This window comes from Babylonia areolata, chromosome 29 (genome assembly GCF_041734735.1).
Source record: "Babylonia areolata isolate BAREFJ2019XMU chromosome 29, ASM4173473v1, whole genome shotgun sequence".
NCBI classification, from domain to species: domain Eukaryota; kingdom Metazoa; phylum Mollusca; class Gastropoda; order Neogastropoda; family Buccinidae; genus Babylonia; species Babylonia areolata.
The window spans coordinates 41564571-41580872 of record NC_134904.1 but is presented as its reverse complement, the minus strand read 5'-3'; the positions used below and the strand labels follow the sequence as shown (position 1 = coordinate 41580872).

The 16302-nt window shown below is 40.5% G+C and overlaps 1 protein-coding gene across 1 annotated transcript; it reads left to right on the top strand.

The window, feature by feature from the left end:
* The first annotated feature begins 3177 nt into the window (after window positions 1-3177).
* LOC143302191 (uncharacterized) lies at window positions 3178-15357 on the top strand. The gene is made up of 2 exons (XM_076616747.1): window positions 3178-3558; window positions 7187-15357. Exons 1-2 carry the CDS (start codon window positions 3269-3271, stop codon window positions 7332-7334), a joined length of 438 nt encoding a protein of 145 aa, XP_076472862.1. The 5' UTR covers window positions 3178-3268; the 3' UTR covers window positions 7335-15357.
* Window positions 15358-16302: the final 945 nt, after the last annotated feature.

Here is a 16302-nt window from a genome sequence, read left to right as displayed (position 1 = left end):
TGCCACAAGGGTCTCCGCTCTCTCCTGTCCTCTACAATGTCTACATGAAGGGCCTTGCAGACTTAAACAACAATGGAATTGCTCGGGTGCTTACCCTTGCGGATGATGGCCTGGTCTTCAAAACTTCGAAAGATGCTCAGGAAAGAACTAAAGCCGTCCAGAAACAACTAAACAATATTGCTCAATGGTGCAAAGACACAGGATCTTCCATCAATCCAGCGAAAGCCCAAACGTTGCTGTGCACCCTTAACAACAAAACCGCGAGCAAATCACCACCTTCTGTGTCATTCGATGGAATTCAAATTGAGAAAACTGAATGCCTACGCTACCTAGGAATACACTTCGACAGGATGCTGACCTTCAGAAAACATACGGAAAATACTGTTCTCAAATGCAAAAAGGGCCTTTCAGTCTTAAAAGCAATGGCAACCAAAGGAATTGAACAACGCCACCTCTTCCTGCTATACCAATCACTCGTCCTCAGCGTGATCGACTACAGACTTGGGCTTACAACACCGTCTCAAAGCAACCTCCTAAAATTAGAAAGAGTACAAAATGAAGCTATGAGGCTGATCCTTGGAACAACAAAAGACACGCCCACAGAAACCATGCGATACCTGCTTGACCTTCCTTCAGTACAGGCCAGAAACAAGTTAGAACAGGTCAAGACCTACTTCAAAGCATTAGAAAACCCTCAAAACCCACTGCATGACGCAGTCAAAGAACCAAAAGGCAGCCGTCTAGGACGAGGAAGATCATGGATGGGACAAGCAGAAGACACAATCCAGCTAGTATGCCGACTACAAGACCTGAAAGAAACAAAAGAATGGGAGAAAAACCCCAAAAACCTCAACCATCTATTCAACACAGTCATTTCACCCACTCTAGGAAGACATTGTCGGGAATGGCCAGAGGGCAAAACAGATGCGGAAGTGAAGCTACTCATAGAAGAAAACAGTAAAGAAGAGGACATCATCATATACACAGATGGCTCAGTCACCAAAGACCAGTCTGGTTGGGGATTCACTGCGAAACAAAATGGAAAAACAATTTGGGAAGAGAATGCTGCCTACAAAGTCACAACCTCCAGCCTAACGATGGAAGTTGAAGCTGCGACACATGCCCTCCAGTGGCTATCGTCCATCCATACGCCCGGAAACCAACATGCCATGATTCTAACCGACTCAATGAACCTCATACAGAAAATTGAAAACGGAATGGGAAGCCCAGAGTGGCATAAGGCAATGCGCAACTTTCAGATTAAAAAACTCACATGGTCATACTGCCCGGGACATGCAGGTGTTAAGGGAAATGAGCGAGCTGACAGACTTGCTGGTAACGCAACACCAACGAGCGGCCTACATCTAGGAAAATCGGAAATCCTCAGAAAAGTCAAAGAATACCAAAAAGAACAGGTACAAGGCCATCACACCATCGATCGCCTCAAAGAAATAAAAGCAGAGAGAGGGAGCGGCCGAAAGTCTAACATGAAAGGTAGAGCACGATGCTTTGCAAACCAAACAAATATCGGCATCATTTCCAAACCAACATTGCGCAAATTTCTTCAAAACGGAACAGAGTCTCTGTGGGCCTTTCCAAATACAATAGACTGAGCAACACACTAGACGCCACGTTCTTGGCATCAGAGATCTTTTCCCATCCCTCTTGGCAGCCTCTGTGCGTGTGTGTATGTGTGGATGTGTGGGTCTGTGCTTTTGAGTGCGTTTGTGAATGCGCGAGAGTGTAAGTGTACACAAGTGTCAGGAGAGATCTGTGTACGGGTGTGTGTATATATATATATATATATATATATCTTTGTATATATGTGTGGGGGTTGGGGGTGGGATATATGGGCGTATATGTGTGTGCTTGTACAAGTAAGTGTTCATCTCTGTGAGTGTGTGTTTGCGTGCGTGTGTGTGTGTGTGTGTGTGTGTGTGTGTGCCGTGGAAGCTGCGATACGTAGACTAGAAATGAGTGTGTGGAGGAGGGGGTTGGAGGAGGTGCAAGGTAATGTGTGTGTGTGTGTGTGTGTGTGTGTGTTGGAGCTCATGTACGTTTATATGTATTTGACTGTACTTTCATATCTGTGAAACTGCATGTTTGGTGCATTTCTGTTATGCATGTGTGGGTGTATGTGTGAATGTGTGTCGTCATATTTTACATTCATTCGCTTAATTATCACCATTGTTGTCTTATTTATTTATTTTTTATTATTATCATTTTATTAGTATTACTATTATTATTACTACTACCTTTTTCTATATTATAATTATTATTTATTTATTTATTTATTTATTCATGTAAGCTTATCTATTATTTATTCCCCCCCCCCCCTTTTTTTTTTTTTTTCAAGGCCTGACTAAGCGCGTTGGGTTACGCTGCTGGTCAGGCATCTGCTTGGCAGATGTGGTGTAGCGTATATGGTTTGTCCGAGCGCAGTGACGCCTCCTTGAGCAACTGAAACTGAAACTCAACTGTCGTGACATGTATCTCCTGTGAAAAAAAAATTAAAAAGTGCTCTGATTGGTGCTTGCTTGTTTATTTTGTTTTGTGTCAAAACCCTGTGTCTGGATACAGAATGAGTCACGCAGTAGCCTTTGCTACCAAATATGGTCAGTCGATCTTCCTCACAGAAACATTCACCCCTCAAAACCCTGTGTCTGGATACAGAATGAGTCACGCAGTAGCCTTTGCTACCAAATATGGTCAGTCGATCTTCCTCACAGAAACATTCACCCCTCCGTCCCACCCCAAACTCGTTAAATCACGGCCCCTCGTTCCTTACATCATCACCCCACCCACAATACAGTGCGAGGCCAGGCCTACCTGAAAAGAACCGAAAATGTATAAGCTGAAAATGACTATGAAGTAGAACTGAAAACTTACGGTCTTTTCGATTCGAAACGAACCGGAAGTTACTGTGAACTATAACGTTTCTCGAAAGAATAAGGCAGTTCGCAACAACTCATAAAACCACGTGATATGTGTCACACTTTACGGCGAGTTGTTGAGGAGGTCTTCGAATGAACACTTTTACGAATACATCCAGTTTCATCTTTCAACACAGACAATAAAAATGAAGTGACGCATGTTTGAGTAACGGATTGAAAAATCTTTCAGAATGGGACAACAGGAAAGCGGACTTATGTCACGTGATGTTTTTAGTGCAAAAAGCCGGAAGTACAGCCTAGTTGCTTTGGGAGGCATACGCAGAAGACGCCATATTAGTACGGAAAAGCGAGAGAAACCACGTTGACGGTTCATCATGCCAAACAGCGGAGTTGTAGTACCTGATGAGTGTGTTAAGGCATATAATCAAATGAAAAAGGATAAGACCAAAATCTGCCTTATTTTTGTTATCAGAGATGGAAAGTATGAGGTCCACGAACAATACGAGAAGGACGCCGCACTTAAGCAGGAAGATCAGTACAAAGAGATAATGGAGAAACTCATTAAAGAGCAAAAAGAGGCGTATTACATTGTATGGGACCTGAAACTGCCTTCCAAGAGAGTGAAAAGCGATGTACTGAACGACACACTTGTTTACATGGGCCTGTAAGTATAATTTATGTGACAGCGGGTGTTGAAAACAGTAAGTCAAGCGAGTGACATAATAATACTATAAATAGATGTAAAGGACCATTATAATGACCACAGAATTTCCTTTGACCTCTATTTAATCAAAGCGCAGAGTTTTAAGAGTTCAGGGTTGAATGGGTGGCCTGGATTCAATTCCAACAGAGTGCATTTGGTAAAGTAAGAGTGGATATTTCTTCAGTCTCACAGGTCTACAGCTATGTTGACTGCTATTGGCTGAATGCCGTTATAAGTTATATTATTTTCATTATACATCCATGCTGCATGCAGAAGTTCTGATACCTCCAGAAGATAAAATGTGCATGTACATTAAACTTAACAGTTTGGTGATAGTGATAAATATAGATATATCAAGGATATATAAAAAAAAAATTATATGGCTATATTAACATTTTTACCAGTCCACTTTTTCGATGTTGAAGTCAGAAATAAAATCTACCCAAATGGGTATACCTATTTCTGACGAACTTGTCCACCATCTCAGGTTTGACATTCTTATATTCAATTAACATTTTTACCCGTCTGCAGTACAAAACATACTTGAAACAGGTACAAAATGGGTAAAAATATTAGATATATATATAGGTTTGCCTATTAGAGGATTTTAAAATGAATTTGTCCACATTCGACAGGTGTCTAAAAAGGGATGGTTTGGGGGGCATTCCATGCACCTAGCAAGGGGCTTGGAAAAGAAGAAGGGAAATGCAAAGTGAAAGAGAAAATGTGACCCATGGGTCAGTTCGAAATCACCCGTCTTGTAAAATCTTCAGCACTGCGTAAAACAATTTGAAAACGGTAAGTGTACACGGAATGAAGTGTGTTGTTTGTTCAGTTCATGCCGGCGAGGGTGACAATGAAAGTGTATCACAAGTTTTGCCATTGTTCTTGCCAACGCTATGATAACTGTCACTGGCTTCGATGCACATAATGCCACACAGTGCCGTCGAGGTAGCGGTTCTGGTTGTGTGTGACGTTGTATGCATACAGTGAGTGTCCATATCGTCCCCCTTCCAAAAATCTGAACAGGCTTTCCACATGCTGTTTTGCTGCCACGTCGTGATACAAGCCCTTCAGTTCTGCCTATTCCATAAAAATTATAGGATTCAGGCCGTTTTCATACAAAATTGCGTGTTTACCAAAAACCAGGCCTTAACCTTGGTCTACAAACTTAGGAAAACACTCAATTCAAAGCAGAAATATTGTGCTGAAGGCAGATGTACTTTGCGTTGCAACGATCGAGTGCCTGTGCCCATTACTCCAGCATCCGTTCCTTGTGAACCTTGAATGAGAGTGCCTTTTCGTGCGGCATATTTCACGTTTTGAAAATCAGTGCCGGTTCCGACAGTTGTCGAAAACTTGTATCTATGTGAGTGTACACCCACCACTTCATTCTAGTGCATGGATTACATTTTGTCAGTGTGTGTGTGTGTGTGTATGTGTGTGTGTGTTGCACAAACCTTCATTCCATGCTTTCATTCATGGGTGCAAACTTCATTCCGTTGGTGCGTCAGTGTATTATGAACATTTGTCCACATTTGTGTACATCACGGATAATTATAATGCGTTATTGTGTGTGTACAACTGAAAAATGAATATGTTCAGCGCGGTGGGAAAAAAGACTGCCAAATTCATTCCGTCAGTGATGTAGTGGAGGGCACAGAAGTCGACTTGGTGATTGTGTGTGAAGGGTTCACAAGTTCGTTCCTGGATTGTGTGTGTATTACTGTAAACTTCATTCCGTGTTTGTGCCCCGATGACAGCTTGATTCTGTGACTGATGACTACTTGTACATGTACAATTACAACAATACAACATGCGTGTGTGTGTCAGTGAACATTGACAACTTCATTCTGTGGTTGTGCAGCCATGACTAGTTCATACCGCAATTGTGTATGTAGGGCTCGTTCGTGTACGGCTGATGACTTATTTTTCTGTCTTTCAAGTACGATTGAATCAAAAACCGCTGTCACCCTCGTCGTGCAGTTTCCTTTTCACACTGGCATGAACAAGTTCACACTTCATTCTGTCTGAAATATCCGGCACAGGGGATCTTTCGAATTAACCCATCTGTCAGATTTTCTCTTTCACTTTGCGTTTCCCCCCTTCATTTGCGAGCCCCGGCAAAAAGCATCCCTTTTTAGACACGTTTCTAATCGGGCCAAGTTCATTTTAAAAATCCTCTGCTAAGTCGACAAACTTGCATATATCTAATTAACATTTTTACCTGTTTTGGACTTTATTACTTATGTTTTGTACTGCCGACGGGTAAAAATGTTAATTAGAATATAAGGATGTCGAACCAGAGATGGTGAACAAGTTTGTCAGAAACATGTATACCCATTTGGGTAGATTTTATTTTTGACTTCAATAGCGAAGAGTGGACGGGTAAACAAATAAAAAGAAACCTGTAGGTTTTCACCTGAAAATTCAAATGCCTAGTTGGACATTTCAGAAATCAATAGCCAATAGGATAAACTGTTTCGATGTTTTTGGAAATTCAGTTTTTACTTTTAAATAAAATATTCAGTCATTTTGAAAAAAAAGGGTACGTTTTGTAGAACTGAAAAAGAAGTCAGATTAACTTTCCAGAGTGTATCTTATAACTTAAAAGAGTTAGATTAGGGGCTTAAAAGTACCTCATTTTAATTATTAATTAGTTGATATGGATTGGACTGTTATTTTTCTAGGCTGGGTTGCATGAGGTTAATACTGTGACTAGTATTACTAGTATCCAATGACTATAAATTTTGGCATGAAATTCATGCACTTGTTCATCTGCTACATGTGTACTTTCTTAACTTTGTTATACTACAAAATGTAAATCAAATACTAGTACTTACAGTACTACTATTACTTTGTTTTTGTGTGTGTGTGTTTTCTAGGTGTGCTGTCACCCTGTGTGTCAAAACCATTTGTGTGTTGTGTGTGTTTTCTAGGTGTGCTGTCACCTTGTGTGTCAAAACCATTTGTATGTTGTGTGTGTTTTCCAGGTGTGCTGTCACCCTGTGTGTCAAAACCATTTGTGTGTTGCGTGTGTTTTCTAGGTGTGCTGTCACCCTGTGTGTCAAAACCATTTTGTGTGTTGTGTGTGTTTTCTGGGTGTGCTGTCACCTTGTGTATCAAAACCATTTTGTGTGTTGTGTGTGTTTTCTAGGTGTGCTGTCACCCTGTGTGTCAAAACTATTTGTGTGTTGTGTGTGTTTTCTAGGTGTGCTGTCACCTTGTGTGTTAAAACCATTTGTGTGTTGTGTGTGTTTTCCAGGTGTGCTGTCACCTTGTGTGTCAAAACCATTTGTGTGTTGTGTGTGTTTTCCAGGTGTGCTGTCACTCTGTGTGTCAAAACCATTTGTGTGTTATGTGTGTTGTCATCTTATGTGTCAAAACCATTTGCATGTGTGAGTGTGTTTTTCAGGGGTACTGACACCCTGCCTGTCAGAATAATTTGTGTGTTTTTCAGGTGTGCTGGCTTCCTCCCTGTCAAAACCATTATTGTGTCAATGTGTGTCTCTTGTGTTTTTCAGGTGTGTCAGTCATTTTTTGTTTGTGACGCAGTCCGTCAAAAACATTTTTTGTGTTTGTTTTTCAGGTGTCCTGACTGCCTTCCTGTCAAAGCCAGGATGTTGTTTGCTGCTTCTACCGGCTCACTGACAGATAAACTAGGAGTTGGCCTGAAGGTTGAAATCAAGTCCGAGCAGGAAACCCAGTTCAGCGATTTGATGGAGAAGATTAATTGAGCTGCCCTGATGCTCACATCGCATCGATCCTCCCACACATAAGACGTTTCCAGTAACATTATATTTCTTTCTGCTTTATTCATTCATTGGGTGCACAGAGCGGGCATGGGGAAGATTGTTGAGGTGAGGGTGGAGAATTTTCAGTTGTTACTGAAAATTTGGGATTGCAGGTAAGATTTGGGGTCATCTAACAAGTCTTGATTGGTAGTCTGACATTATTATTAACATAGTTTCAAGGGCAGGAGAGAGACAGCAACAGTATAGAATTTATCACATCATAGGAAGCCCCTGGGGCTTGAAAGTGATGGTAGGGGTGTTTTTGCTGGAGTGCGCATCAGAAATACTTTCAAGACACTTGCTGACAACACACATTGCTTCTGGAGTATGTGCATTGCATGTCACATGGAATGTGGCAGAGCTGCTTCCTCATCCTGTCCACCAGTTTTGCACTTGGGTGAATTGCAAGGTTTTCTTCTGCTTTTTCTTCTTTTTTTTTTAATAATTTTCTTCTCTCTCTCTTCCTTTCTCTCTCTCTCTTTCTGTCTCGTCTTTGAAGAAGTGCTGTTTTAGGAAATGTCTATATTGTACAGGTTTTATACATACGCTCTTACATCATTCATGGTTTGCTTTGTTTTCTTTAGGTGTTTTATGAGTCTGTATGTGTGCAAGAAGATACTTGTAGTTTTGATATCTTGGGTTGCCCTACTCAGAATGAATTAAACAGTTAATTAATTGTTATTATATTAAAACACTTCTTGTCTTAGTTTTAATGTACTGCTTTTGTTGCTCAATTTATTTGCAGTGTTATAAAAAAAAAAATGTGAAGAAATGTTTAAGACACCACTGAAATAGTCTGTAAGTTTCATTCTGAATTCCAGATTTAAAATAGTTTAGGAGCCAAATGGCACAGACTCTGCTGTTGCTGCAGAGGTGTGACAGAAAATACCTTTGAGTTTCAGATTGATTGTTGGGCTCCAAAACTAATCTTTATAATTGAGCAGCAAGTGAAAGATGTCATTGAAATAACAGGCATGTATTTACACCTGTTCTTTGTCAGGCTCATGGACTAGCCTGTAACTGTCAGAACCATTGCCACCATTTGTGAAAAAAGTGAAACTTTTAAAAGTATGGTAGGAAAGGCTTTGTCCATGGAATTTGCTTTTGTAACACGTTTTAGATAATTAAAAATTGACCTGTGACAGGAGAAAAAATCAATTGTTTATGCTTTATGGTAAGCAGTGTCTTTACCAGAATAAGAAACAATTGGTTCAGTGAAATTTCTTTAGAAAACTGGATTTATCCATCAGTAAAAATTGTGATGCGCCCTCTTCTTGACTGAACCTTAAAAAATATATGCTCCTGTTTTGATTTGATCTCATTGATCTCTCTATTCCATAGTGGTCAGTGTTTTTTTCAGGACAGACACCAAGTGGAGGGAGCTTTGTTCAAGTTGGTGTTGGCACTAGAAATTCTAAACCTCCACATTTCCAGGACCAGTGTTTGCTGGTTTGAGTTGTAACAATACCTTGATAGTTGAATGTTGACATGGTGCACATTCCACTTGTTGTGCTGTTTTTGGTTTGCTGCCCATTTGGGCGCAGTGGTTAAAGCGTTGTACTTTCAATCTGAGGGTCCGGGTTTCGAATCTCGGTGATGGCACCTGGTATGTAAAGGGTAGAGATTTTTCCAATCTCCCAGGTCAACATATGTGCAGACCTGCTCGTGCCTAAACCCCCTTCGTGTGTATACACACGCAGAAGATCAAATACGCACGTTAAAGATCCTGTAATCCATGTCGGCGTTCAGTGGGTTATGGAAACAAGAACATACCCAGCATGCATATCCCTACCCCTGCCTACATGGCAGGGTGAACGAACAAACACGGTCATACATGTGAAATGTTGCATATTTGTCCGAGTGTGTATGTGCGTGCGCCTGAAACCTGATTAAATGACACAGGAAACGAATGCGCCCATTAGCAGCCGTCAGTTGGCTCTACCCAGGTAGGCAGCCTGTTGTGCAAATGACCCCGTGTTTGTAAAGCGCTTAGAGCTTGGTCTCCGACCGAGGATAGTCGCTATATAAGTATCCATATCAGTCTATCAATCTTTGCTCAGTCAGTGTCACATTTCCAGTCTGATCTTGTGTAACTCTAATTCACAATTTCTCTTTTCCTTGAAATTTGAATGTTTTTCTGTTTTATGAAGTTATATTTTTGTACTTCATGGAAATCATTTGACAAGCAGACAGTAGTTGCAAAGATATTCTGCATATAATGTAGGGATCTGTGTTAATGGTAGAAAGTTGTGTGGGAAGACAGTGGGATCTATGTTGTGTGAAAAGACTTGTGGATGTTCAAACTTGGAAGTCTTCAACACACATTGTGGAACAGAGATTTGATGGAATATGTTGTACAGGTATAGATGGTAGTTTGGAGCTGCATGTTCCAGGCAGCTTGTGCATTTAGTGAGGGGTTTGGGTCATTGGTGGGTGGTCAGTACATTATTGATGCCATTGGCCATCCACCTGTACTGAAGATCATTGTGTAGTGAGGGGCTAGGGGCATTGGTGGGTGGTCAGTACATTATTGATGGCCATTGGCCATCCACCTGTACTGAAGATCATTGTGTAGTGAGGGGGTAGGGGCATTGGTGGGTGGTCAGTACATTATTGATGCCATTGGCCATCCACCTGTACTGAAGATCATTGTGTAGTGAGGGGGTAGGGGCATTGGTGGGTGGTCAGTACATTATTGATGGCCATTGGTAATCAACCTGTACTGAAGATCATTGTGTAGTGAGGGGCTAGGGGCATTGGTGGGTGGTCAGTACATTATTGATGGCCATTGGTCATCCACCTGAAGTAAAAATTGTGCAGTGAGGGGGTGGGGGTGTTGATTGATGGGTTTCTCCACAGTCAGTGGCTCACAGAGGGGGGTTGGTGGGGATTCACATTGAGTACTATTACAGGGACTTGAACCTGTTTTAAAAGGAGAAAAAGGGGGTCTCTCATTTTTAATCAGTTGATCACAGTGATTAGAAATGGGAGTTGTTGCTTAATGCAGCTTAATTCAAAAGTCATCAATCACAGAAAATTGTTTGTTTTTTTTCACAGCTGTCTTGTTATCTTTTAGTTTTATATAAGGACAAAAGGAGGATTCTAAATTCTACAACCATTGAAGGTGCAACAGTGACCTCTCTTTCCCAAGTTTTTTTTGTTGTTGCTTTTTTTTTTTTTTTTTTTTTTTTTTTTTTCATATCGATAGGAAGCCCTTGGCTAACAAAAGTAGATCCATTGCTGTAGCGTAGACACATATAGTACAGCGTGAGATGATTGCTCACTGCATGACAGCATACTGTGCAGTTTTCCTCCAGAGGGCCTATTTGAAGCATGGGGAACCTGGCAACATCAAATAGACAAAATGACATTGAACATTGGAGGTGGTGGGGTTAGATTATATGTGAGTAGTGAACAATATATGTATTAATCATTGATTAGATACTGATGGAAATGAATTGATAAATAAGGGATTACTTGTTGTAAATGACCTGTTTACATCTAGTGTTTTTAATCCAGTCATGACAGTTGCCAATGAAAGCTGGACGGTAAATGAATGGGTATGAAACAATGGAATTAATGTTTGAAAATAAGAGGGAGAAAATAATTGTGATCATGCGTTAGTTTTTGAAAGATCATTTCTAACACAGTTTTGTGGATTTGTTTGTCAAGGTTCTCTTTCCCAATACACAGAAACTAGCACTGCCAGTAGTGGTGCAGGGTATCTTGGAAGTCAGATCACATCTTTGGAGGCTTTGATAAATTGTGGATATGAATTTGCCATATTATTGAGTTGTGAATCTCAGCACTTATTGATTATTGGGTGGTATTGTTTATAGATTATAACCTTGTATTTTGCTCTCCCAGCTATAAAAATATTCCTCCAAAATTTTAATTGACAAGTATTGATGCCTTTTTATCTCCTAAGATTGAAAATGGATTTTGTTAGGATATTTTTATTTTTAGCTTGCCTATCTTTTGCCTTACTTCAAACACATAACAAATGTATCATACCCAATAACTTTTTTGTGTGTGTGTGGATTCAAAGTGCTTCAGCTTGTGAATTTTTTGTTGTTGTATATTTGTGCTTATCAATAGGCATATTTAGGCTTTAATTCTTGTACATGTGTATGTCTTTGTGTGTCTTTTTGTTGATGCTCAGTTTTTGATGGCTTCAAATTAAAATGAGTGATAGATGAAGAGGAATTGGGGACACTTTTTTTTGTTTTTGTTTTTTTTTTTGGCTGCCCCATTATCTGCACTGTTTCAGTGGCATTGCTCCCATGCCACTATATTAAGAGTCCCCCATACACGGCCACACCCGGGTTCATCCGTCACAGTTCCAACATCAGCAGTCAGCAGGGAACCATCGATGTTAGGTCACCAGGAGGCCACACACCAGAGAAGACCCTGCACTGCTGCTGAGTCACTTCGGTGGTGTTCAGTGGTGCCTGTTCTGATTCAGCGTACTTAGGACACCACCAACTAAGCCCCCTACTAACGACAATAATGGCTAAGTCGCAGAGCCAGACTGAGTGAGCGTCCCCCCCAGAGTGGAGACCGCCACCACGTCCCCCAAACAACAGCCCCCCACGAATCTGCCGACACTGAAGACATTGACAAGACTTGCCCTAAGCACAGAAGTGGAGGGGTATCAAAACTGAGGTCACCATGAGAGCAGGGCATGAAAGGCCACAGACTTTGAGACTGTTTTGTTAATATTGATGCTGATGGAGGAGAATGACTATGATGATGACGATGTTGCTATGGAGGTCCATTTTGGTTTGGGACTGCGTGACAAGGCTGTACTCTATGCTTCCTGTCATAATGATATCCTGGCGTTAACCAGGCCCGAGAGATACAGACACTTTCAGTGTTGGTCAGGTAATTAGAGCAACACACCCAAAGAAGTGGATGACACTTGACTGTGTGGTCCCAGTCTCCCCATTTAAGCCCACAACACACTCAACTCTGGGTAGGAGCTGGCCACGGGCCGAAAAGCCCACCTCTGCTGGGATTCGAACCTGCGTCCTCCCAGCCGTCAGTCCGCGACGCTAACCACTTCGCCACTGCGGCTGGTTTGGAACCATTTGTATGCAGAGGGCAAGTCCAGTCCCAGCAATGCCTGGTAGGTGAAATTCCATAGACCCCCCACAAAAAATTACGAAAAACTGGCATGCAAACTTCACACGCAAAGAACAAATTTTGTATCAACTGTATTATGTAAATTTATAGGACTACCCAAATATCACATGAAGTTTGCCGTGAAACTTTCCTTTCTCACTTTCCACTACTCGCACAAGTGAGCAAAAGTTTTGATTTTGCATGCGGATTTTACCAAACTGTGGGCAGATCACATCTGGACTGAGGTCATGTTTGATGAGACCCGTCTTCACCCCCCTCCCTCCCATTACTCCATAACTTAAATTTATGCAAATTATACCAAACTGAGCAGATGCCTTCTTGACTGAGGCATTGTTTAATGAGACCCCTCTATTACTCCATTACTTAAATGCAAATTATACCAATCTGGGCAGATCCCTTCATGACTGAGGCATTGTTTAATGAGACCCCCTCTATTTATTACTCCATTACTTACATGCTAATTATACCAAACCGGTCAGATCCCTTCATGACTGAGGCATTGTTTAATGAGACCCCTCTATTACTCCATTACTTACATGCTAATTATACCAAACCGGTCAGATCCCTTCATGACTGAGGCATTGTTTAATGAGACCCCTCTATTACTCCATTACTTACATGCTAATTATACCAAACCGGTCAGATCCCTTCATGACTGAGGCATTGTTTAATGAGACCCCTCTATTACTCCATTACTTACATGCTAATTATACCAAACCAGTCAGATCCCTTCATGACTGAGGCAGTGTTTAATGAGACCCCTCTATTACTCCATTACTTACATGCTAATTATACCAAACCGGTCAGATCCCTTCATGACTGAGGCATTGTTTAATGAGACCCCTCTATTACTCCATTACTTACATGCTAATTATACCAAACCGGTCAGATCCCTTCATGACTGAGGCAGTGTTTAATGAGATCCCTCTATTACTCCATTACTTACATGCTAATTATACCAAACCGGTCAGATCCCTTCATGACTGAGGCAGTGTTTAATGAGACCCCTCTATTACTCCATTACTTACATGCTAATTATACCAAACCGGTCAGATCCCTTCATGACTGAGGCAGTGTTTAATGAGACCCCTCTATTACTCCATTACTTACATGCTAATTATACCAAACCGGTCAGATCCCTTCATGACTGAGGCAGTGTTTAATGAGATCCCCCTCTATTACTCCATTACTTACATGCTAATTATACCAAACCGGTCAGATCCCTTCATGACTGAGGCAGTGTTTAATGAGATCCCCCTCTATTACTCCATTACTTGAATACACTGCTCCCTTGTTAGCCAGCTATTTGTGGAACAGATGGATCATGAAAAGCAAGCTTCTTTATAAAGTTGTAAGCATCCCTGCTGTTGAGTTGGGTTACGTCTTTTCTTCATGGTCAAGTGAACAGGTCTGCGTTCAAAATTATCAGTTTTGACACAGTGCTTGCTTTGATTGTACTGTTGCCATGATTTCAATCAAAACTTGGGCATACATTTTGTGTCTTTGTTTCTTTGCATGCAAATTTTGCATGATTTTCACATGCAAATTTCAATTGATTTTTTTGGGGTCTGTGGAAATCCACCTAAAGCATGGAGATCTCTGGACAGTCTCCAAGGTCAACCTGTGTGCAGACCTGCAAGTGCCTTAATTCCCCATCATATGTGTGTGTATACACATGTAAATGCGCACATAAAACATTCCGTAACCTGCGTTGATTACAGGAACACGAACTTACACAAACTGCTCCGACAGATCTAACTCTGAAAACAAAGTATGGCCAAAGTGGTGGGCTAAAAGTGATCATAAGATTGTTGAAACTGAAAGCAGGACTCAGCATTGCAACTGTTCGATAAGGAAGAAAAAGTGTTTGTTTCTGAGTTGTGCAACTCTTAGACAAGTGATTTTGATTGTCGTTTTCTTCAGGTGATGTGAATGACTATCATATCTGAAGGTGATGCGAATGACCAAATTTAGTGCCAATACCGTCAAGAACAATATAGATCAAAAAATGAACCTGTAGAGAACTTTTTGCCTGCTTTTAGTTGGAAATTTGGTGAAACTTCTCAGTGTTGAGATTGTTTCTCTTGTAACTTTCTGAAGCATTTCCTTTAGGATGAGAATTTTACATCTTCCACTGACAAAATTCTGTCTTGAGCTGCAACTCCCTATTTTTGTAATTTGTGCAAGAACACTTTTAATCCTACCCTCCGTTCTGTGCAGGCAGCAACATCCTGTGTTTGGGAGGAAACGAATGTTTGACATGACATTGTTTCCATCACTGAAAAAGTGTGCAACTCACCTTTTTAAGAAGATAAAATAGTATTTAACTTATATGTAGTGTGAACCTGTTGTGAGAAGGGGAAAAGTGGACAACTTGATGTGTGAACCACTGAAGAGGGGAAAATATATACAACTTAAACACAAAGTTTCAACCATTTTGAGAAGAGGAAAATGTGTACAACTTACTTTTTAAAAATATTTAAGTGTGACTTTCCAGTTTTTGATTTGTCCTGCTTATAATTGGTCTGGAAAAGAATTTTTTCCTGTCGTGACATCAGAATGAATGTTGTCAACAGGAACTTTGTAATGTGTTTCAAGCGATGTCATTTTTTTGAATTATCTGTATTTAGATGGTTGACACTTTAATCTTCTGTTGAAGTGATATTTTATACCTTTTTCATGATTTGATACTCTGTTCTTTGCCTTCATTTTGAACATGATGAGGTTTCATTTTCTTGGTTTTTTTTTTACCAGTAAAGGGACTATACGTTGTGTTTGTTTTGCTTTGGGTGATGTTGCCTTTGTGTGTTGGTTTTTTTTTTTTAATTTACGATGACTTTTCCTGCATTGTATGTCATACTTTGTGTACTAACATCCTTGCTGTCACTTTTGCAGTTTAGTTGCATTTGGTCTTGAGTTTATTTCTAATTATTTCCTGCACCAAAAAATAAATATTATTGAAAAAAAAGAGAGAAAGGTTCACTCACTGATCTGTTGAAAGATTGGATGACTGTATATTGCATTGGTGTTGTAAGTGTTAAGTCAGTTCAAACCAAGTCTTGCAATTTCATGATCAAAGAATGCGTAAGAACATAATTTCCAAGGGTAAGAGGAGTAATTTTGTGCATGTGTAAGCAATGGGTTATACTACTGGTCAAACATCTGCCTAGCAGATATAATGTAGCATATACAGATTTGTCTGAATGCAGGGATGCCTCCTTGAGAAACCAACTGAAAGGGAAGGGTTCCTGCTTCCATATTGAAACTTAATGTATTCTCAATCTCTTGATTGCCCAAAGACATACGTATGTCAGCAAAAATGCATCACTATTTGCCACATGATGTGCATACATGTCAGGAGTTTATAGAACTTAATTATGATTTTAAAGTGGATGTGTCCCATCAGCCACCACTGGCACCAGTCAGAAAGGTGGATATGTCTTCTTTCATTGTCCACAACAATATTATTGTCACTGGCACCAGTCAGAAAGGTGGATATGTCTTCTTTCATTGTCCGCAACAATATTATTGTCACTGGCACCAGTCAGAAAGGTGGATATGTCTTCTTTCATTGTCCGCGACAATATTATTGTCACTGGCACCAGTAAGAAAGGTGGATATGTCTTCTTTCATTGTCCGCGACAATATTATTGTCACTGGCGCCAGTCAGAAAGGTGGATATGACTTCTTTCATTGTCCGCAACAATATTATTGTCACTGGCACCAGTCAGAAAGGTGGATATGTCTTCTTTCATTGTCCGCAACA

Bases quoted from the DNA above. Each gene is read 5' to 3' on its own strand.
- LOC143302191 (XM_076616747.1), top strand. From the start codon at position 3,269: ATGCCAAACAGCGGAGTTGTAGTACCTGATGAGTGTGTTAAGGCATAT. The intron at 3,559-7,186 runs GTAAGTATAATT...TTTGTTTTTCAG, and splicing joins ACACTTGTTTACATGGGCCT to GTGTCCTGACTGCCTTCCTG.